General features: G+C 47.0%; 1 protein-coding gene across 2 annotated transcripts in view; it reads left to right on the top strand.

Moving 5' to 3' along the window:
- N4BP1 (NEDD4 binding protein 1) overlaps positions 1-9969 on the top strand; it is a 47331-nt gene extending 37362 nt beyond the window's left edge. For both annotated transcript variants that reach the window (XM_040329513.1, XM_040329514.1), the window contains exons 4-8: positions 652-782; positions 3631-3727; positions 5883-5990; positions 7469-7576; positions 9643-9969. In XM_040329513.1, the coding sequence (XP_040185447.1) occupies positions 652-782; positions 3631-3727; positions 5883-5990; positions 7469-7576; positions 9643-9949 (751 nt within the window). In that variant the 3' untranslated portion in view covers positions 9950-9969. The remainder of the gene's footprint in view (positions 1-651; positions 783-3630; positions 3728-5882; positions 5991-7468; positions 7577-9642) is intronic.
- Positions 9970-21415: the final 11446 nt, after the last annotated feature.

Raw genomic sequence — 21415 nt, 5'->3', positions numbered from 1 at the left:
AAGGTCTCATGTTCAGTCAGGTGGGACATATGAAATGTATGGGTGACTTGGGGGAATTGCTAAACCCACAACAGTAAAATCAGTCTGTATTTGCAGTGAAACATGATTGTTATACTCGCCATGAAAAATCCTAAGGGGTTAATTCTCTGCATTGTGTAAAAAGGCTGTTTGATCCTGTGCACAGGTCCTCCCCTTTTTCCACTGACTCCAAAACATGTCCGGTTAACAGATTCTTTGGAGTCAGGCTGCACGTGCTAAGTTTGGTTCGTATTCCTAGAGAGGTTTTTTTTTTTTTTCCTGCTGCACCAGATTTCGCACTCCATTTTTAGTAAATAACCCTGTTTGTATGCAATCTATTGTAAGTTACTATTCGGGATACGGCTTAAAATTGGCAACTTGTAGTATTAATCTTTTTTGGGTTTATGAAGGAGGAAGTTGATTACCTCTCTGGCAGGCAGCAAGTCCAAACACCGCTCTCTCCTAGCCATACGGTCTCCACATAATCATTGGTATTGCACACTTCCGGAAGGGTTGAATTCCTGCATTCCCTGATACATTCAGTATCTCCTTCCACCAGCTCCTACAGCACTGAGAAAAGTTTGGAAAAAAGTTGCATTTGTGATGGATTGTTTTATTTTTATTTTCCTCTAGGCACGGTCTGCAGCGCTTCTTCAGCTGTCGAGGAATTGCCATAGCGGTGGAGTATTTTTGGAAGATCGGCCATCGGAAGGTCACGGTCTTTGTTCCGCAATGGAGGACAAAACGGGACCCCAGCATCACAGGTAATGTCACCTTCTCGTTAGATTGTTTTTTTTTATGTGCATCGTTGTAGTTCAGCTGCCTGAGCCCTAAAGAGGCGGCCAGCTCATGATGACAGAGGTGGCCCCGGACTGAGCGACAGATAACAGGACTATATCCGTTGGGCAGGTAAATAGGAACAAGTTCCTCTTTAAAGCAGATTTAAAGTCTCACTTTAAAAAATTAGAAACAGGCAGGCAGGCTCTTTATTGCAGAAAAGACATGCAACATCTCTTCTGCAGTAAAATAAACATACGGTACCTGCAATCTTCGTTAGAATGTACACCGACCGGCGCAGCTCAGTTTACATTCCACCACAGATCCTGTGTGCCATGATGACTGACCTCCTCGGCATGCACAAGAATGTCATCCTGCGCCAATCAATGAAGATGACCACAGTGCGGCACCCAGAAGACCCCGGATAGAAGGTGCCGGCGAGGGACTTCAGACCATTTAAGGAGAGGGTAAGTATTGCAGACTTTAGTCTATGCCAGTGTCAGGATCTCCTTATATTGACCCCGTCAGGTCTCTAAAGCAATCCAGAAGTCATCCCCCTGTAAACGGAAGAGCTCTTGCGCTCGTCTTCTCCTCCTCCCTCCCCCTGTAAACGGAAGGGCTCCTGCGCTCGTCTCCCCCCCCCCCCCCCTGTGAATGCAAGGGCTCTTGCGCTCGTCTCCCCCCCCCCCCCCTGTAAACAGAAGGGCTTTTGCGCTCGTCTCCCCCCCCCCCCCCTGTAAACGGAAGGGCTCTTGCGCTTGTCTTCCCCCCTGTAAACGGAAGGGCTCTTGCGCTCGCCTTCCCCCCCTGTAAACGGAAGGGCTCTTGCGCTCGCCTTCCCCCCTGTAAACGGAAGGGCTCTTGCGCTCGCCTTCCCCCCCTGTAAACGGAAGGGCTCTTGCGCTCGCCTTCCCCCCTGTAAACGGAAGGGCTCTTGCGCTCGCCTTCCCCCCCTGTAAACGGAAGGGCTCTTGCGCTCGCCTCCGCCCCTGTAAACGGAAGGGCTCTTGCGCTCGCCTTCCCCCCTGTAAACGGAAGGGCTCTTGCGCTCGCCTTCCCCCCTGTAAACGGAAGGGCTCTTGCGCTCGCCTTCGCCCCTGTAAACGGAAGGGCTCTTGCGCTCGCCTTCCCCCCCCCCCTGTAAACGGAAGGGCTCTTGCGCTCGCCTTCCCCCCCCCCTGTAAACGGAAGGGCTCTTGCGCTCGCCTTCCCCCCCTGTAAACGGAAGGGCTCTTGCGCTTGCCTTCCCCCCCTGTAAACGGAAGGGCTCTTGCGCTCGCCTTCCCCCCCTGTAAACGGAAGGGCTCTTGCGCTCGCCTTCCCCCCCTGTAAACGGAAGGGCTCTTGCGCTCGCCTTCCCCCCTGTAAACGGAAGGGCTCTTGCGCTCGCCTTCCCCCCTGTAAACGGAAGGGCTCTTGCGCTCGCCTTCCCCCCTGTAAACGGAAGGGCTCTTGCGCTCGCCTTCCCCCCTGTAAACGGAAGGGCTCTTGCGCTCGCCTTCCCCCCTGTAAACGGAAGGGCTCTTGCGCTCGCCTTCCCCCCTGTAAACGGAAGGGCTCTTGCGCTCGCCTTCCCCCCTGTAAACGGAAGGGCTCTTGCGCTCGCCTTCCCCCCTGTAAACGGAAGGGCTCTTGCGCTCGCCTCCCCCCCCCCCCCCTGTAAACGGAAGGGCTCTTGCGCTCGCCTTCCCCCCCCCCCCTGTAAACGGAAGGGCTCTTGCGCTCGCCTTCCCCCCCCCCCTGTAAACGGAAGGGCTCTTGCGCTCGCCTTCCCCCCCCCCTGTAAACGGAAGGGCTCTTGCACTCGCCTTCCCCCCTGTAAACGGAAGGGCTCTTGCACTCGCCTTCCCCCCTGTAAACGGAAGGGCTCTTGCGCTCGCCTCCCCCCCCCCCTGTAAACGGAAGGGCTCTTGCGCTCGCCTTCCCCCCCCCTGTAAACGGAAGGGCTCTTGCGCTCGCCTTCCCCCCCCTGTAAACGGAAGGGCTCTTGCGCTCGCCTTCCCCCCCCCGTAAACGGAAGGGCTCTTGCGCTCTTCTCCCCCCCCCCTTGTAAACGGAAGGGCTCTTGCGCTCATCGGTAGAGTTGCACCGATACTTTCGGTCATGTACTCGCCGATACCGAGTACCGATGCAAAATAAATGCGCTCAAATCGCACTGCAAAGAATAGCAAGCATTTTGAACAGCAATGCGGTGGGAAACCACATGCAATTCGGACAGGAATCGCACCACATTCCTGTTTAAACCACATGGGGTTTTTTGTTTGCAGTGCGATTTGAGCCCATGCATTTAGCAGCATGGGCTCAAATTGCACCAAAAATGTATTGGTTTCAGGTATCGGAGCATTTGCACAAGCACATTACTCTGTATCAATGCAACCCAACTCATTAGTCAAGTGTCTTTGAGCTGCAGCAGCTGCCTTCAGCATTCAACACTTCTGGGAGTGTCCTATGCATGTCTCCTCTGACTCTCTCCATGATTCCTTAAATCACTGTACAGGACCCCAGAAGTGTCTTAGAGAGTCAGAGGATGGAACGGCAGTGCAGATGAGCGCTTGTGGAATCGCAGTGCAGCACCACCTACTAGAGCAGTGAGCATTAAAAAAATTATTTTGAAAGCAGCTTTTATTTTATTTTTATTTTTTTTATGACAAAGTCACTTTAGTAATTTATTATTGCATGTTTGTGAGATCTTTGCTAGGGACAAAGTGTCAGTTTCTGCTGAGCATCACTAATGCAGGGAGTGTCAGGTTTGGTCTATATTATTATAACATGGATATCTCTTAGTTCTAATTGTCAGTTTTTTTTGTTTTTGTTTTATTTTTTTATTCCGTACAGAACAGCATTTTCTACAAGAGCTAGAGGAACTGGGCATCCTGTCTTTCACCCCTGCCAGGACTGTATTGGGCTCTCGGATTGCATCCCACGATGACAGGTCTACCACAATGTAGCATTTTATATTGGTTTAAAGCAGAACTAAACCTTTCTATACTTTACAGCCAAGGAAGCTGCCATCTTGGCCTCTGTTTCATCTGCAGTTGCCATGGTGCTGCACATGTCTTCGTCAGTTATGACACCAGCCATTTAGTCATTTGACCGTTCGGTTGACAGTACAAGCAAATGTGACAGTTATCATTCCTGGCCTGCCTTGAATTTTAAAGGGGTTGTAAACCTTCATGTTTTTTCACCTTAACCACTTAAGACCCGGACCTTTTAGGCAGGTAAAGGACCTGGCCAGTGTTTGCGATTCGGCACTGCGTCGCTTTAACTGACCATTGCGCGGTCGTGCGATGTGGCTCCCAAACAAAATCGGCGTCCTTTTTTCCCCACAAATAGAGCTTTCTTTTGGTGGTATTTGATCACCTCTGCAGTTTTTATTTTTTGCGCTATAAACAAAAATAGAGCGACAATTTTGAAAAAATTCAATATTTTTTACTTTTTGCTATAATAAATATCCCCAAAAATATATATAAAAAAAAATGTTTTTCTCAGTTTAGGCCGATACGTTTTCTTCTACATATCTTTGGTAAAAAAAATCGCAATAAGCGTTTATCGATTGGTTTGTGCAAAATTTATAGCGTTTACAAAATGGGGGATAGTTTTATTGCATTTTTTTTTTTTTTTTTTTTTTTTTTTTTTTTTTACTACTAATGGCGGCGATCAGCTTTTTTTTTTTTGTGACTGCGACAATTTTGCCCCATCTTTGGTGTTTATTGGGAGGAATGTTGCCCCATCTTTGGTGTCATTGGAAGAAATTTTGCCCCAGCATTGGTGTTAATGTGCCCCATCGTTGGTGTCGGGAGAAATTGTGCCCTTCATTGGTGTCAGTGAACTAAATGGTGCCCAAGCGCCAGATAAAAGCAAGCAAAGGGCTACATTCGGCCCTAGGGTTTGTCGATCACTGCTATAGATTATGTGGTGCCACCTTTGGCTGATTGGACACTGGCAAAAGGACTGGCAGTCCCCTCCTGGGCAAGGCTTGATTTTTGTTTTGTTTTTTGCTAGTGTCTTATTTTGCCAAGTGTGAGGATTGGTGTTTTCACCCAAGTATTTGGTCCACATCCTGGCTTTTCTCCAGTCTGCCGTTGATTTGCGACTGGCCTAAAGTACGATCGAAGTTCAGATTTCAGCCTTAGTTGGTCTTTTTTAGAGACTGACTGCTTCATACTCCTTTTGGTGCGGGGCCTTCGTGCAAGGCGTATGTCCTTGTGTTGCAGTGCCGCACCACCTACTAGAGCAGTGAGCATTAAAAAAAAAATTTGAAAGCAGCTTTTATTTTATTTTTATTTTTTATTTTATTTTTGCGACACAAAGTCACTTTAGTAATGAATGGCTGAGCGCCTCTCAGCCAGACTTTTTTTCTGGGTGTGAGACGGGAAGTCTGCCTCACAGCCAGAAATTGTAACCGGGTGATTTGTCCGTAGATGATGATTATTGTTCTGACTGCAAAGAAATAGGAGCTAATAGATGGTCTTGTTTTTGTCCTCTCCTGTACATTTTAGATGGTCAAACAGATGAAATTAATTGTATGTAATGATCTTAAAGCTGGAGTTCACCCATAAATTTTTTTTTACCATTAGATTGATGCTCATTTTGTGAAGGAAAATCGGCTAGTTGTTTTAAAATCGAAGTAGTACTTATCGTTTTAGAGAGCGATCTTCTCCGCCGCTTCCGGGTATGGTCTTCGGGACTGGGCGTTCCTATTTTGATTGACAGGCTTTCGACGGTCGCATCCATCGCGTCACGAGTAGCCGAAAGAAGCCGAACGTCGGTGCGGCTCTATACTGCGCCTGCGCACCGACGTTAGGCTACTTTGGGAAAATCGTGACGCGATGGATGCGACCGTTGGAAGCCTGTCAATCAAAATAGGAACGCCCAGTCCCGCAGCCCATACCCGGAAGCGGCGGAGAAGATCGCTCTCTAAAACGGTAAGTACGGCTTCGATTTAAAAAAAACTACCCGATTCCCCTAGACAAAATGAGCATCAATCTAAGGGTAAAAAATATGTCCGGGTGAACCTCCACTTTAAGCGCTGGTCAAAATGAAGATGAAATTCATTAACTGGTATTTCTTTTGCCTTCTATCCTCAGATTCCTCTTGCATTTGGCCGAGAAAACGAGAGGAATCATTGTCACCAATGACAACCTGCGGGAGTTTGTAGGGGAATCCACAGCATGGATGCAGATTATCAAAGAAAGGTCTGTGCGGCCATGTTTTCCATTCAAAGCAGAACTTTATATTTATTTTAGATAAGCATTGGAACTCTAGGGAACTTTTCAGTCCCCTTGTGATGGTAATATGAAATCAAAAATATTGAAGTCAGGAAATAATCGTAAAAGTCCACATATTTGTAAAAATGCCTGAACACATGTAAACAACAATTACGTAACACTTATTGGGTGTTCTATCTATTCTCTCTCTTTCTTACTCTCTTTCTCTTTCTTTTTCTTTTTCTTTCTCTTTTATCTCTTTCTTTTTCTTTCTTTCTTGGACAGATGCAACAATTATGGGTTTTACAAACTGTTTGTAAATTTACTGAAAGTTGGCAACCCTGGACCAGAGCCAAAAACAATAATAAAAAAAATATATAGTAGTGTGAAGAAGGCATAAACCATATATAATGTATACCCCCCCCCCCCCCCCCAAAAAAAAGAGAGAGAGATAAAGAGAGAGATAAAGATCGATCTCTTTCTTTTTCTTTCTCTTTATCTCTCTCTTTCCTTTTCTTTCTCTTTATCTCTCTTTCTTTTTCTTTCTCTTTATCTCTCTCTCTCTTTTTGGCGGGGGGTATACATTATATATGGTTTATGCCTTCTTCACACTACTATATATTTATTTTTTTTATTATTGTTTTTGGCTCTGGTCCAGGGTTGCCAACTTTCAGTAAATTTACACAGTTTGTAAAATCCATAATTGTTGCATCTGTCCACGAATGTCAGTTACAGACATGCAGCCTACATGTTCGTAATGGACATTCAAAGACAGATTTTACAAACTGTAAATTTACTGAAAGTTGGCAACCCTGCTCTGGTTGGAGTTGGAAAACTTTTTTTGTTTTTATTTTTATTTTATGTGAAGGGGAAGAGAGTGAAAGATAGATGATCCAGCGCTGTGCATGGCTGCACCTGGCTCCCACTGCTGTCAATACCAAGCCAGTGAGCCAATGAGGAGAGAGAGAGGGAGTGGGGCCGAGCAGCGGCTCTGTGTGTTAATGGACACGTGAGTGAGCCTGCTTGGGTACCCCCCCATATGGAGCTGCTTGCTCTGGGGGGGCACTCTACAGAATGGAGGGGCCAGAAGCGCAGTGCTGCTCTGTGCAAAACCATTACTAACATGTTTTGTTAATTAAAAAAAAAAAAAAAGTCTTGCTATCACTTTAATTTCAGTGTTTTTTTAATGAAATATATTTTTTGGTCTTAAAGCTTAAAAGCTCCTTTGGCCCTATGGCTCATAGGAGTGCACTTCATTCTAATTTATGTAAAACCCCAAAAACATTCTACATTTTCAGAAAGTGTAAGGCCCGTGGGATAAAAAGGTGATGGCTGCAAATTTTCGAGCTGCATGATCTTTGCGTAACTGCTAATCAAATTCTATATTTTAATGTGTGTTGATGATAAAAAATAGTTGCTCCAGCAGCGAAAGGGTTAAATGACGTATTTTAATATTTTGTCTCCAGGATATTACAATACACGTTTGTCGGTGACATTTTCATGCTTCCTGATGATCCACTGGGAAGGTTTGGACCGAAGCTGAATGACTTTCTCACTGCATGGCCCGAGCACAGGTATCCGTCTCACAGTCCAGCATTGCTTCATTGTTTGGAAAATTGGAAAGAAACTGCGCTAAAATAACTTAAAAAAAAAAAAAAAAAAGGGAAAGAAAAAGACCTGTGACGTGGTCACAGTCTAATCTCTCCAGGTGCTGCGATTAACGCGTAAACAATAAATCCAAGAAATAAACATAAAGAAGATATTAATCGCGCTACCTCAACCACCCTTATTGACAAACACAAACGTATGTAAATGGGTAATATCCAGTGATATATATGGAAGGCTGGCTGCTATATTGAAGAAAATGACCTATTGTGGCCACTAGAGTGCAACATACAGCCCCCTTAAAATCCATCTGCAATCATAGTGATAGTGATTACAAAGAAAACAAACAGAAAACAGAAACAAATGACACTTGGATCAAAAACCGTCAACTGAATATGGATTTTGGCTTTGAATGGGTTAATAAACAGTTCAAAAAGTTCACAATAGAAAGTCTATAAACAGCAGATAAGATGTCAAACACCCGTGCATCTGTGCCTCATTATAGGTTGATTATAAACGTGTCCAAAAGAAAAAAATGACCTGTCCTCCACCAAGCTTATAGATTGGCTCCTTACCGAATTCCCATGATCCCTTATGATAGGGGATCAAAACCAGCATGTAATAGGTCCCAATCTCGCAGTTTCAGATACGCAGTCCTGATGGATCTCGTTTCCCAAGAAATTCCAGCAGCATCAATGCCCACCATGTAAAAAACAGCGACAGCTCCACATAGTGCATTAAATGTGTAGAAATGTATTTAAAAAGTTAAAATTATACTTAGTTATGCAGTTTAAAATGCGCCTTGAATTCAATGTGCCGGCCGGTACAACAGAACTCTCAGGCACCCGTCCACTGGGAGAACAATAGGAACTTTTGGGTGACAGCGCGCCGCTCGCCCTACGTCCGTTTCGTAAGATATTACTTCTTCCAGGGGCCGGCTGGGCACAAGGGCGTACATGTACGTCGTCCCCTTTAAGAGCCCAGCCGTGCCATTCTGCAGATGTATATCTGCGTGCCGCGGTCCTTAAGCGGTTAATCGGGGTAGTAGCACCTTTCTTTGTTTTTTAGACTGCCAATCCTGCCTGTGTACCGAGTGATCGACGGGTCCCGGGTGATATCGAGTTCTGATATGGTCTAAAAGCTGAAGCCCCTGTGAAAGAGGCCTAACTGGATTCGTTGCGCCTTTTTTTTTTTTTTTTTTCTGCCTGTGAGAGTTCTCTTGTAAGGCTCAATTCACACCTATGCATGTTGCTTTTGAGCGTTTTTGCAGTGCGTTTTTTTGCAGTGCTGCGTTTTTCGACGTTTTTACCACGTTTTGCATTTTTATTATTTTCTTTTTTTTTTTTAACAGGTTAAACAAAATCATGGTAAAAACGCGGTACTTGCGTTTTTGGATGCGGGTCCATTGAATTCTATTACATACAAAACGCTGTTTTTTGCAGGGAAAAAAGTCCCCAACCCTTTCCAAAAACACAGAGGCACAAAAAAAGCATTGATGTGAACATGTTCCATAGGAAACCATGTTAAAAAATTTCCCTGCATTTCTGAAAAATGCATCAAAAAACACATTCGTGTGAATGAAGCCTAATAAAGTGGACCAGTTATACAGTGAAACCTCAGATTGGAGTAACTCCTGTATACGAGCGCTGTGTATTTTTAAAAATCCTGACTCGGTTTGCGAGTGTTGTGTCGCAAAACGAGCAGGATTCAAGCCACAGCGGTGTGCAGTACCGCATTTGGCCTGAGGTGGGGGGAGTGCCTGAGCCGTTCGGAAATACTCAGTTTCAGAGGTTTTCTGAGTTCAGCCGAGATGTCCCCTCTGGCCACATGTTTATTACATACCATAGAAGTCAATGCGGAACAAATTATTTTAGTTTCCATTGATTTCTATGGGGAGACTTGCTTTGATAAGCGAGTGCTTTGGATTACAAGCATTCTCCTGGAACAGATTATCCTCGTAATCCGAGGTTCCACTGTATAACTATTTTACATAACGGCTAATCTATTTTTTTTTCCCCCCTCTCAATTTTTTCAGGAACACGTCTGTGAACCTTCCCCCGGACAGCGGAGTGTTTTTTCCCAGCCAGGACTTCTCTCTCGCCAGAAACGCAGCCCAACACATTCGTTTCCCTGCAAACTTAGTTCCTCCAAGGATCAATCCAGCGATAGCGAACCTACCCGACCCCAGGCCCCCGAGGAGCAATGACGAGACTTTATCTCTAATAGCTGAACTGTCGAAAATATTTCCTGAGAAAGAGCAAATCGAGAAAATCAACCAGGTTTTGCGCGCTCACCCTTATATGCGGGATCTCAACGCTCTGTCCGCCATGATCCTTGATTAAAATTCTGTATTTTATCACCAGTTTTGTGTGCAACTTGGAAGCAGCCACATCGCAGGCTGAACCCCAAACCTATTTTTTATTTTAACTGTAAGGTTGGTTTTTGATTTGCAGTTTACATTAAGGTGTTATCTGTCTAGGTCAGGGAATCTCGGCCCTCCAGCTGTGCTGAAACTACAAATTTCATAGAGCCTCTGCCTCTAGACGCCATGCCGGTGTTCCGTCAGATATGGTGACCCATTGGAATTGGTAACGGAAGTGACATTGCGACGCTGCCATCTTGCTACACCCCGCACTCCTCCACTGTAACGATACACCGAGAAGGGGGCAGGCGAACATCTTGTTACACCCACCAGAGTTTTGCATTTCCCTTTGTTTACTGTTAAAAAAAAAAAAGAGTTTATAAGGTGAAATAGAGTACAGTGGAACCTCGGACTACGAGTATAATCCGTTCCAGGAGAATACTCGTAATCCAAAGCACTCGCATATCAAAGTGAGTTTCCCCATAGAAGTCAATGGAAACTAAAATAATTTGTTCCGCATTGACTTCAATGGCATGCAATACCCCATGTGGCCAGAGGCAATGGGGGGGGGCGCTGGAGAGCCTCGGAAGAGGCCCGAGGACCCTTCGGCTGACCTCGGAAAGACTTCCTACCTGAGATTTGCAGAGGTCAGCCGTGCTGTCCTCGGGCCTTTCGGAACGGTGCCGATCGACGACGTTTGGCTCTGCTTGGCTCCGGCGCCTCACCCCCAACCCCCCCCCCCTCACCTCCGGCCAAAAGTGGTACTACACACCACTTTGGCCTGAATCGTGCTTGTTTTGGAGACAACACTCGCAAACAGAGTCACAATTTTTTTAAATACAGTGCTTGTATTGCGAAACGCTCGTTAACCGCGTTACTCGCAATCCGAGGTTCCGCTGTATTATGAAAGCCGATGGACTGTTTAGAGGTTGAATTTTAAAAGCAGCGGCCAACCTTTTATAATTCAACATGTAAACGGTCCAAGAGATTTCTAAATACTATATTTAACCATATATGTTTCCTGTTAAAAATATCTGTGAGATGCAAAACTCCAGTGGGTGTAACAAGATGGCCGCTTGCCCCTTCTCGATGTATCCTTACTGTGGAGGAGTGCGGGGTGTAGCAAGATGGCGGCGACAAAACGTCACTTCTGTTACCAGTTCTGACAGGTCGCCTAATCTGACGGAACATCTGTGATTGTCGGGGTCTTGCAATGTCTCATGGGACTTGTAGCTTCACCACAGCTGGAGGGCCGAGGTTGCCTACACCTGGTCTAGGTCATGGTTGCTCAACCTGTGACCCTCCAGCTGTTGCGGAGCTACAAGTCCCATCACGCTCTGCCTGTGGGAGTCGTGCTTGTTTAACTGACAGCCTTGCAGTGCCTCATGGGACTTGTAGTTCCATAACTGCTGATGGGCCACAGGTTGAGCACCCATGGTCTAGGTCAGTGCTGGCGACCCTTGACATCTCAGATGTTTTGGAACTACATTTCCCATGATGCTCAACTACCTTACAGAGTGCATGAGCATCATGGGAAATGTAGTTCCAAAAAATCTGGGGTGCCAAGGTTCACCATCCCTGGTCTAGGTGAATGCACTAGGGCAGTGATGGCGATCCTTGGCACCCCAAATGTTTTGGAACTACATTTCCCATGATGCTCGCCATCACTGCACTAGGGTAAAGCAGGGCCCATACATTATGCAGTTTTCTTTCCTTCAACCCCTGTGAAAATATTGCTTGATTCCTCCATCAAAGCTTACCGTGCACCGGCAGAATCCAATGATCCAAAGCCGTCGGCAGCAATTGGGCGAAAAAAATAAAATAAACCTCCAACAGGCTGGTTGTACCGAAGTCAATGGTTAACATCAGTACAACCAGCCTTCCCATACACCAGTGATGGCGAATCTAGGCACCCCAGATGTTTTGGAACTACATTTCCCATAATGCTCAACTACACTGCAGAGTGCCTGAGCATCATGGGAAATGTAGTTCCAAAACATCTGGGGTGCCAAGGTTCGCCATCACTGCCCTAGTGCATTCACCTAGACCAGTGATGGTGAACCTTGGCACCCCAGATGTTTTGGAACTACATTTCCCATGATGCTCTGGCAGTGTAGTTGGGCATAATGGGAAATGTAGTTCCAAAACATCTGGGGTGCCAAGGTTCGCCATCACTGCCCTAGTGCATTCACCTAGACCAGTAATGGTCTAGATGCCCAACTACATTTCCCATAGTTGGGCATCATGGGAAATGTAGTTCCAAAACGTCTGGGGCGCCAAGGTTCGCCATCACTGCCCTAGTGCATTCACCTAGACCAGTGATGGTGAACCTTGGCACCCCAGATGTTTTGGAACTACATTTCCTATGATACTCTGGCAGTGTAGTTGGGCATCATGGGAAATGTAGTTCCAAAACATCTGGGGCGCCAAGGTTCGCCATCACTGCCCTAGTCCATTCACCTAGACCAGTGATGGTGAACCTTGGCACCCCAGATGTTTTGGAACTACATTTCCCATGATACTCTGGCAGTGTAGTTGGGCATAATGGGAAATGTAGTTCCAAAACATCTGGGGTGCCAAGGTTCGCCATCACTGCCCTAGTGCATTTACCTAGACCAGTAATGGTCTAGATGCCCAACTACATTTCCCATAGTTGGGCATCATGGGATATGTAGTTCCAAAACATCTGGGGCGCCAAGGTTCGCCATCACTGCCCTATACTGATCGAAATTCAGCCCATTTCTACAGAACCGGACAAACTTTGATCCATCTGTGGCTGGCAAAAGGCGCAAGCCAGTGACGTCATCAGTCGGTAAATGTGATTTACTTCCCGTCTTTGTTCCGCGCCTCTGCTAATTTAAAGGGAGAAGTTTTCCCAAAGCTTTTGTTTAGGTGCGTAGGTTTGTGAATTCAATCGTTTACTGGCTATTTACTTTTTGTGTCCGTCAGGAGCCGCTCAGGGAGCTAATCGTAAAATAACATCCGGTATAATTTCGGAGGTATACGTAGTCCACACCAATGTCGCCATATTGTGCGCAACACACACACACAATAAATGCCAAAGGGCCGGCTGCAGCACCTCTTGGCACAAGTTGGGCACCGGAAAACCTGATCATCTTCAGTCTCCTTTTTTGTAGTTTTGATTGAGACTCCCAACAAAATATCTAACACTAATTGGGATATGTACAGTTCTTGTGTTCATAGCGTTGTGATACGTTTTACTGTTTATGTGATGTAAACATTTTACCACCTGTTTGGGTTTTCCAAATGTTATATTCTGAGACTTATATTTTTAGGCGGGAGTTCAAACAAAAATAAATGTTGCTTATTTTGTGTTTTATAGACATGGATGGAATGTGTTTTTATAAGATGCATAGATTTAAAAAAAAACAAAAGGCCTCGACAAAATCCGGCCGCCAGGTCGCAATTGCGACAAGAAATTGTGACCTGGGGGAAGCTTAGGGCTGCAGAAGGCCGCAAAGCCGCGGCCTCAATTACCGGGCCGGCCGGTAATTGAGGCCACGGCTTTGCGGCCTTCACAGAAGGAAGCTGAGGCCTGCAGAAGGAATCTAGGAGTGGCCACCTTGTGGTGGCCGTTGGCATTACAGGTTACATTACAAGTAGCAAAAAACAGCAGTTCTAATGTGTTTTTTCACTGCCATCTCCTTCCCTCTAATTGGTACCCCCAAACATTATATATATTTTTTATTCTAACACCCTAGAAAATAAAATGGCGGTCGTTGCAACACTTTCTGTCACACCGTATTTGCGCAGCGGTCTTACAAGCGCACTTTTTTGGGGAAAAAAATACACTTAACTTTACAGTAAAGTTAGCCCAATTTTTTTTTTATATTGTGAAAGATAATGTTACGCCGAGTAAATTGGTACCCAACATGTCACGCTTAAAAATTGCGTCCGCTCGTGGAACGGCGACAAACTTTTACCCTTTAAAATCTCCATAGGCGACGTTTAAAAAATTCTACAGGTTGCATGTTTTGAGTCACAGAGGAGGTCTAGGACGAGAATTATTGCTTTCGAGCGCGGCGATACCTCACATGTGTGGTTTGAATACAGTTTACATATGCGGACGCTACTCACGTATGCGTTCGCTTCTGCGCGCGAGCTCGGCGGGACGGGGGTGCGTTTTTGGGCTCCTAACTTTTTTAGCTGGCTCCTAGATTCCAAGCAAATTTGTCAAATCCTGCTATAGACCACGGGAGCAGCGTGGAAGCGTGGTAACGGAGACGCTGCATGTCATAGATGGTAGCGCACCGACGCATTGGTCAGCAGATAGTGCAGACGTTTATGCTAAAGCGGAGTTCCACCCAAAAATGGAACTTCCGCTTTTTGGAATCCCCCCTCCCCCCTCCGGTGTCACTTATGGCACCTTTCAGGGGGGGAGCATAATACAGGTATTTTGCTCCCACTTCCAGACATTGATACCCGAGCCACTCGCGACTCTCTACGCCACGTCCGGCGTCTCCTCCGCCCCCCCCCCCCCCTGCTGTCTTCTGACAGATCACACAGGTCCCAGAAGACAGCATGGACCAGTGGGGACCGTGCAGCGCGACTAGCCGCAAAGGCTTTACCTCCTGATTCCCTAAAGATGGCGGCTCCTTCACCCGAGAGCCTAGGGACAGATCAGCTTCGGGTCCCGACATTGCGGGCGTCCAGGACAGGTAAGCGTCCTTATTTTAGAAGTCGGCAGCTGCAGTATTTGTAGCCGCCGACTTTCACATTTAATTTTTTTCCATTTGGTGGAACTCCAATATACAAAGTCCTTTTTTCAAGGAAAGATGGCGCTAATGTGACACTGTGGGGTTTATTTAGTAAACTGGAGAGTGTGAAATCTGGTGCAGCTCTGCATAGAAACCAATCGGCTTCCATTTTTTTTTTTTGACAAAGCTTTATTGAACGAGATGAAGTTTGAAGCCGATTGGCCACCACCATGCACAGCTGCTCCAGATTCTCAGTGCATTAGTTTTAGTAAATTCACCCCCATATGTCAATGTGCAATAATGTTCTCAAATATTACTGGGCAACTACAATAAATCGATCCACATGAAGAAAAGTGCACTGTGCACCATCCAAGTCTAAAAAAACATGCTGAGAACTAGGGATGTCCCGATACTGGTACCAAGCATTTCCCCGAGTACTTGTACTCAGGGGGGAATGCTCCGATGCCTCAGCCGATACCTGGGCAGGCAGGGGAGTTGCAAGACTGTCTTTCCCCCGTGCGCTGTGCTGTCTTTCCCCCGTGCGCTGTGCTGTCTTAATCCCCCGTTTGCTGTGCTGTCTTTCTCCCCTGTGTTCCCTGCTGTGCTCTTTCTCCCCCGTGTTCCGTGCTGTGCTCTCTTTCTCCCCCGTGTTCCCTGCTGTGCTCTTTCTCCCCCGTGTTCCCTGCTGTGCTCTCTTTCTCCCCCGTGTTCCCTGCTGTGCTCTTTCTCCCCCGTGTTCCCTGCTGTGCTCTCTTTCTCCCCCGTGTTCCCTGCTGTGCTCTCTTTCTCCCCCGTGTTCCCTGCTGTGCTCTCTTTCTCCCCCGTGTTCCCTGCTGTGCTCTCTTTCTCCCCCGTGTTCCGTGCTGTGCTCTCTTTCTCCCCCGTGTTCCCTGCTGTGCTCTTTCTCCCCCGTGTTCCCTGCTGTGCTCTCTTTCTCCCCCGTGTTCCGTGCTGTGCTCTCTTTCTCCCCCGTGTTCCGTGCTGTGCTGTCTTTCTCCCCTGTGTTTCGTGCTGTGCTCTCTTTCTCCCCCGTGTTCCCTGCTGTGCTCTCTTTCTCCCCCGTGTTCCGTGCTGTGCTCTCTTTCTCCCCCGTGTTCCGTGCTGTGCTGTCTTTCTCCCCCGTGTTCCCTGCTGTGCTCTTTCTCCCCCGTGTTCCGTGCTGTGCTCTCTTTCTCCCCCGTGTTCCCTGCTGTGCTCTCTTTCTCCCCCGTGTTCCCTGCTGTGCTCTCTTTCTCCCCCGTGTTCCCTGCTGTGCTCTCTTTCTCCCCCGTGTTCCCTGCTGTGCTGTCTTTCTCCCCCGTGTTCCGTGCTGTGCTCTTTCTCCCCGTGTTCCGTGCTGTGCTCTTTCTCCCCCGTGTTCTGTGCTGTGCTCTCTTTCTCCCCCGTGTTCCCTGCTGTGCTCTCTTTCTCCCCCGTGTTCCCTGCTGTGCTCTCTTTCTCCCCCGTGTTCCCTGCTGTGCTCTCTTTCTCCCCCGTGTTCCGTGCTGTGCTCTCTTTCTCCCCCGTGTTCCGTGCTGTGCTCTCTTTCTCCCCCGTGTTCCGTGCTGTGCTCTCTTTCTCCCCCGTGTTCCCTGCTGTGCTCTCTTTCTCCCCCGTGTTCCCTGCTGTGCTCTCTTTCTCCCCCGTGTTCCCTGCTGTGCTCTCTTTCTCCCCCGTGTTCCGTGCTGTGCTCTTTCTCCCCCTAGTTCCCTGCTGTGCTCTCTTTCTCCCCCTAGTTCCCTGCTGTGCTCTCTTTCTCCCCCTAGTTCCCTGCTGTGCTCTCTTTCTCCCCCTAGTTCCCTGCTGTGCTCTCTTTCTCCCCCTAGTTCCCTGCTGTGCTCTCTTTCTCCCCCTAGTTCCCTGCTGTGCTCTCTTTCTCCCCCTAGTTCCCTGCTGTGCTCTCTTTCTCCCCCTAGTTCCCTGCTGTGCTCTTTCTCCCCCTAGTTCCCTGCTGTGCTCTCTTTCTCCCCCTAGTTCCCTGCTGTGCTCTTTCTCCCCCCGTGTTCCCTGCTGTGCTCTCTTTCTCCCCCGTGTTCCCTGCTGTGCTCTCTTTCTCCCCCTAGTTCCCTGCTGTGCTCTCTTTCTCCCCCCTCAATTTGTCAGGATGGAGAGCAGAGGTAGGACTCGCTAAACCTGGCTCCTACCTTTTCAGAATGAACAGAGCCGGTGATCACTGACTGTCCATTCATATAACTGAGCATCGTAACCTCCTGTGTTTACGATGCTTCAGTTTATGAATGGAGAGGAGCTTAGGCCGGAAAAAGATAGGCCGGAAAAAGATAGGCCGGAAAAAGCCTATCTTTTTCCGGCCTGTCTTTTTCCCGCCTGTCTTTTTCCCGCCTGTCTTTTTCCCGCCTGTCTTTTTCCGGCCTGTCTTTTTCCGGCCTGTCTTTTTCCGGCCTGTCTTTTTCCGGCCTGTCTTTTTCCGGCCTGTCTTTTTCCCGCCTGTCTTTTTCCGGCCTGTCTTTTTCCCGCCTGTCTTTTTCCCGCCTGTCTTTTTCCCGCCTGTCTTTTTCCGGCCTGTGCTCTCTTTTTCCGGCCTGTGCTCTCTTTTTCCGGCCTGTGCTCTCTTTTTCCGGCCTGTGCTCTCTTTTTCCGGCCTGTGCTCTCTTTTTCCGGCCTGTGCTCTCTTTTTCCGGCCTGTGCTCTCTTTTTCCGGCCTGTGCTCTCTTTTTCCGGCCTGTGCTCTCTTTTTCCCCCGTGTGCTCTCTTTTTCCCCCGTGTGCTCTCTTTTTCCCCCGTGTGCTCTCTTTTTCCCCCGTGTGCTCTCTTTTTCCCCCGTGTGCTCTCTTTTTCCCCCGTGTGCTCTCTTTTTCCCCCGTGTGCTCTCTTTTTCCCCCGTGTGCTCTCTTTTTCCCCCGTGTGCTCTCTTTTTCCCCCGTGTGCTCTCTTTTTCCCCCGTGTGCTCTCTTTTTCCCCCGTGTGCTCTCTTTTTCCCCCGTGTGCTCTCTTTTTCCCCGTGTCTTTTTCCGGCCTGTGCTCTCTTTTTCCCCCGTGTGCTCTCTTTTTCCCCCGTGTGCTCTCTTTTTCCCCCGTGTGCTCTCTTTTTCCCCCGTGTGCTCTCTTTTTCCCCCGTGTCTTTTTCCCCCGTGTGCTCTCTTTTTCCCCCGTGTCTTTTTCCGGCCTGTGCTCTCTTTTTCCCCCGTGTCTTTTTCCGGCCTGTGCTCTCTTTTTCCCCCGTGTCTTTTTCCGGCCTGTGCTCTCTTTTTCCCCCCTCAATTTGTGAGGATGGAGAGTGGAGGTAGGACCCGCTAAACCCGGCTCCTACCTTTTCAGAATGAACAGAGCCGGTGATCACTGACTCTGTCCATTCATATAACTGAGCATCGTAACCTCCTGTGTTTACGATGCTTCAGTTTATGAATGGAGAGGAGCTTCTCTCCATTCATTTCAGCTGAGGCTGCAGAGAAAGGGACTGGGGAATCTGTGTCCCTAGTCCCTTTCTCTGTCTTAAAGGGGAGATGTCAGAGGTCTGTTAAGACCCCTGATATCTCTCCAAAAAAAAACCCCAACAGGGCTGATATATAAAAAAAAAATATATATTTTTTTTTAAAAATTAAATGTAAATAAAAAAACACACTGACAATCCCCCCCCCTAAAAAACACAAAAAGAAACAAAACAAAAAATCAATGTAAAAAAAAATTGTTAAACAAAAATACTGTCACATTAAAAAAAAGTTTGCTCCTTGCTCCCCTTTTATATAGCGGTAGTAAACCCTGGCTGTTAAAATGTTTTAATTAAAATGGTATAATGTGCTAGTACACATCGCATACTTGCACATTATGAAATGCTCACCTTGGTTCGAAGCCCTTCAGCGCTGTGCTGTCACTGCTGAGAGGGCTGACCTCTCTTCCCCTGGTCTTTCTTCCGGGTTTGCGTGCTCCAGCTATGTGATTGTCCAGAGCCATGATGACGTCACTCCCGCACATGCTCGCGGGAGCTCTCGGTTCTGCAATGAAGCTCTTCCGTCTGGCAAGGTATGCCGGGACCTTCAGAGCGCATGTGCCGGTGATGTCACTGGCTGCATGCAGGGTGAATATCCCCTAAACGGTGGCACGTTTAGGAGATACATTAACCACTTAAGGACCCCATCACGTCGGCAGAATGGCATAATACATATACGTTGATGTGCCCAGCCGTGCCATTCTGCCAACGTAAATTGGCGTGAAGGGGTCCTTAAGTGGTTAATGTATCTCCTAAACGTGCCACCGTGGGGTCGTGCGCTTTTCCGGCGCTTTTTTTTCCAGCGCATCTTTTTCCGGCGCATCTTTCTTTTTTTCCTTAAAATGGAGCACCAGCCACCACTGGAGGTCATACATAACCCCATCAACGCCCCCTTGTGGTTAACTCCCAAACTGCAATTGTAATTTTCACAGTAAACAATGCATTTTTATAGCATTTTTTGCTGTGAAAATGACAATGGTCCCAAAAATGTGTCAAAATTGTCCGAAGTGTCCGTCATAATGTTGGGTGCTCCAAAATTGTCGCTCTATTTTTGTTTATAGCGCAAAAAATAAAAACCGCAGAGGCGATCAAATACCACCAAAAGAAAGCTCTATTTGTGGGGAAAAAAAGGACGCCAATTTTGTTTGGGAGCCATGTGCCACGACCGCGCAATTGTCGGTTAAAGCGACGCAGTGCCAAATTGGAAAAAGTGCTCTGGTCGTGAAGGGGGTAAAAATCTTCCGGTGCTGAAGCGGTTAACAATGCCCCTGCCTGCCTGGAGATGGGGGGAGGGGAGAGATAAGGAGTGACTCAAGGGGGAGTACCTGCACCTATTCTCTGAGGAATAAAAAAAAAAAACTGGTGTTTGGATCTCTACTGTTGACTTCAGTGAGCTGTGGGTGACCTTGTTATGTTCTCTATTGTCCACTAGGAGGCGGTAGAGCTTCACCTTGAAAGTTTATCCTTGCTATTGCTTTCACAAGAGGATGCAAACACTGATGAGGGATTAAGCCGCATGATGGCCGGCATTTCTTATCTGTGACCTACATGAGAATGTGTCCGTTTTGTGCTCATCAGCCTGCAATATCATTGGCTGCAATTGTTCAAAAGGACAAATAAAAAAAAAAAAAATGTGATGTGTAACGATAAGGTTACATTTTGCGTGGAAGAAATGTTACATTTTATCATTCACTTCTATGGAAGGTGAATTTTATTGGAAAGCATGGCGGAGTAAAGTTTTATGTAAGTTGGACCTTTCAGTAACGTCGCAAGTCTCCATAAATAAGTGTCTGACGTGTCCTATTAACCACTTAAGACCCGGACCAAAATGCAGCTAAAGGACCCGGACAGTTTTTGCGAATTCAGGACTGCGTCGCTTTAACTGACAATTGCGCGGTCGTGCGACGTGGTTCCCAAACAAAATTGGCGTCCTTTTTTTTTTTTTTTTTACAAATAGAGATTTCTTTTGGTGGTATTTGATCACCTCTGCCGTTTTTATTTTTTTTTGCGCTATAAACAAAAATAAAGCGACAATTTTGAAAAAAATTCAATATTTTTTTCCTTTTTGCTATAATAAATATCCCCCAAAAACATAGGAAAAAAAATAGTTTTTTTTTAATCAGTTTAGGCCGATATGTATTCTTCTACCTGTTTTTGGTAAAAAAAAAATATCGCAATAAGCGTTTATCGATTGGTTTGCGCAAAATTTATAGCGTTTACAAAATAGGGGATAGTTTTATTGCATTTTTATTATTAATTTTATTTATTTTTTTACTACCAATGAGCGATGAGCGTTTTTTTTCTTCGTGACCGCGACATTATGGCGGACACATCGGACAATTTTGACACATTTTTGGGACAATTGTTATTTTCACAGCAAAAAGTGCTATAAAAATGCATTGTTTACTGTGAAAATTGCAATTGTAGTTTGGGAGTTAACCACTAGGGGGCGCTGAAGGGGTTCAGTGTGACCTCATATGTGTTACTAACCGTAGGGGGGTGGGGCTGGACGTGTGATGTCATTGATCGTGCTTCCCTATAATCAGGGAACACACAATCACAGCGCCACAGTGAAGAACGGGGAAGCTGTGTTTACACACAGCTCTCCTCGTTCTTCAGCTCCGGGGACCGATCGCGGGACTCCCATCGGGTTCCGCAGCTTCGGACTGGGTCGTGGGCGCAACCCACGGCTGGGCACTTAGAGGACGTACAGGTACGTGCTTGTGCCCAGCCGTGCCATTCTGCCGATGTATATGTGCAGGAGGCAGTCCTTAAGTGGTTAAACCTTGAGGCTGAGTTCACACCAAAGCGCATCGGCTGAGGGTTCCTCACATTGGATCACCGCATCCAATTCGCAATAGCAGGATATTATGACTGGCTCTCATATCTCCGGTACGTTTTGTGCGTCTTTTGGTCAGTTTCAGGTCCAAATCTCTCCGGGCCGCCGATGGCACGGGAGAGCCCGGAGAAGCACCGGATGGCGGCGGCAAACAATGAGGACGTGAAAAGAGGAATGTCTGCAGGTAAAGGATGCTTATTATGAAAAAGAAAAAAAAAATTCCTTTACAACCCTTTTAAGGTTGGCTTGTGATTTCTCAATTTCGCCAGTAGATGTCACTGGTCATAGCATGAGATTTCGCAAAGAAAACCAAGTTATACGTATTTTCTTTAGCCAATCCAGTAGGAGCTGTATGCAACTGGTGCATGCTGGGGGAGGATATACATATTTGGGATAGGCCATGTGCTCTTTTTCTTCCTCTGAGGCCAAGGGAGGTGCTGCTGTTAGGACCAGCAGCCTATTTGG

The sequence above is a fragment of the Rana temporaria genome, chromosome 11 (assembly GCF_905171775.1).
Source record: "Rana temporaria chromosome 11, aRanTem1.1, whole genome shotgun sequence".
In the NCBI taxonomy this organism is placed as follows: Eukaryota; Metazoa; Chordata; class Amphibia; order Anura; family Ranidae; genus Rana; species Rana temporaria.
Note: the sequence above shows the minus strand (reverse complement) of the source record. Positions and strands in the feature narration are given on the sequence as shown.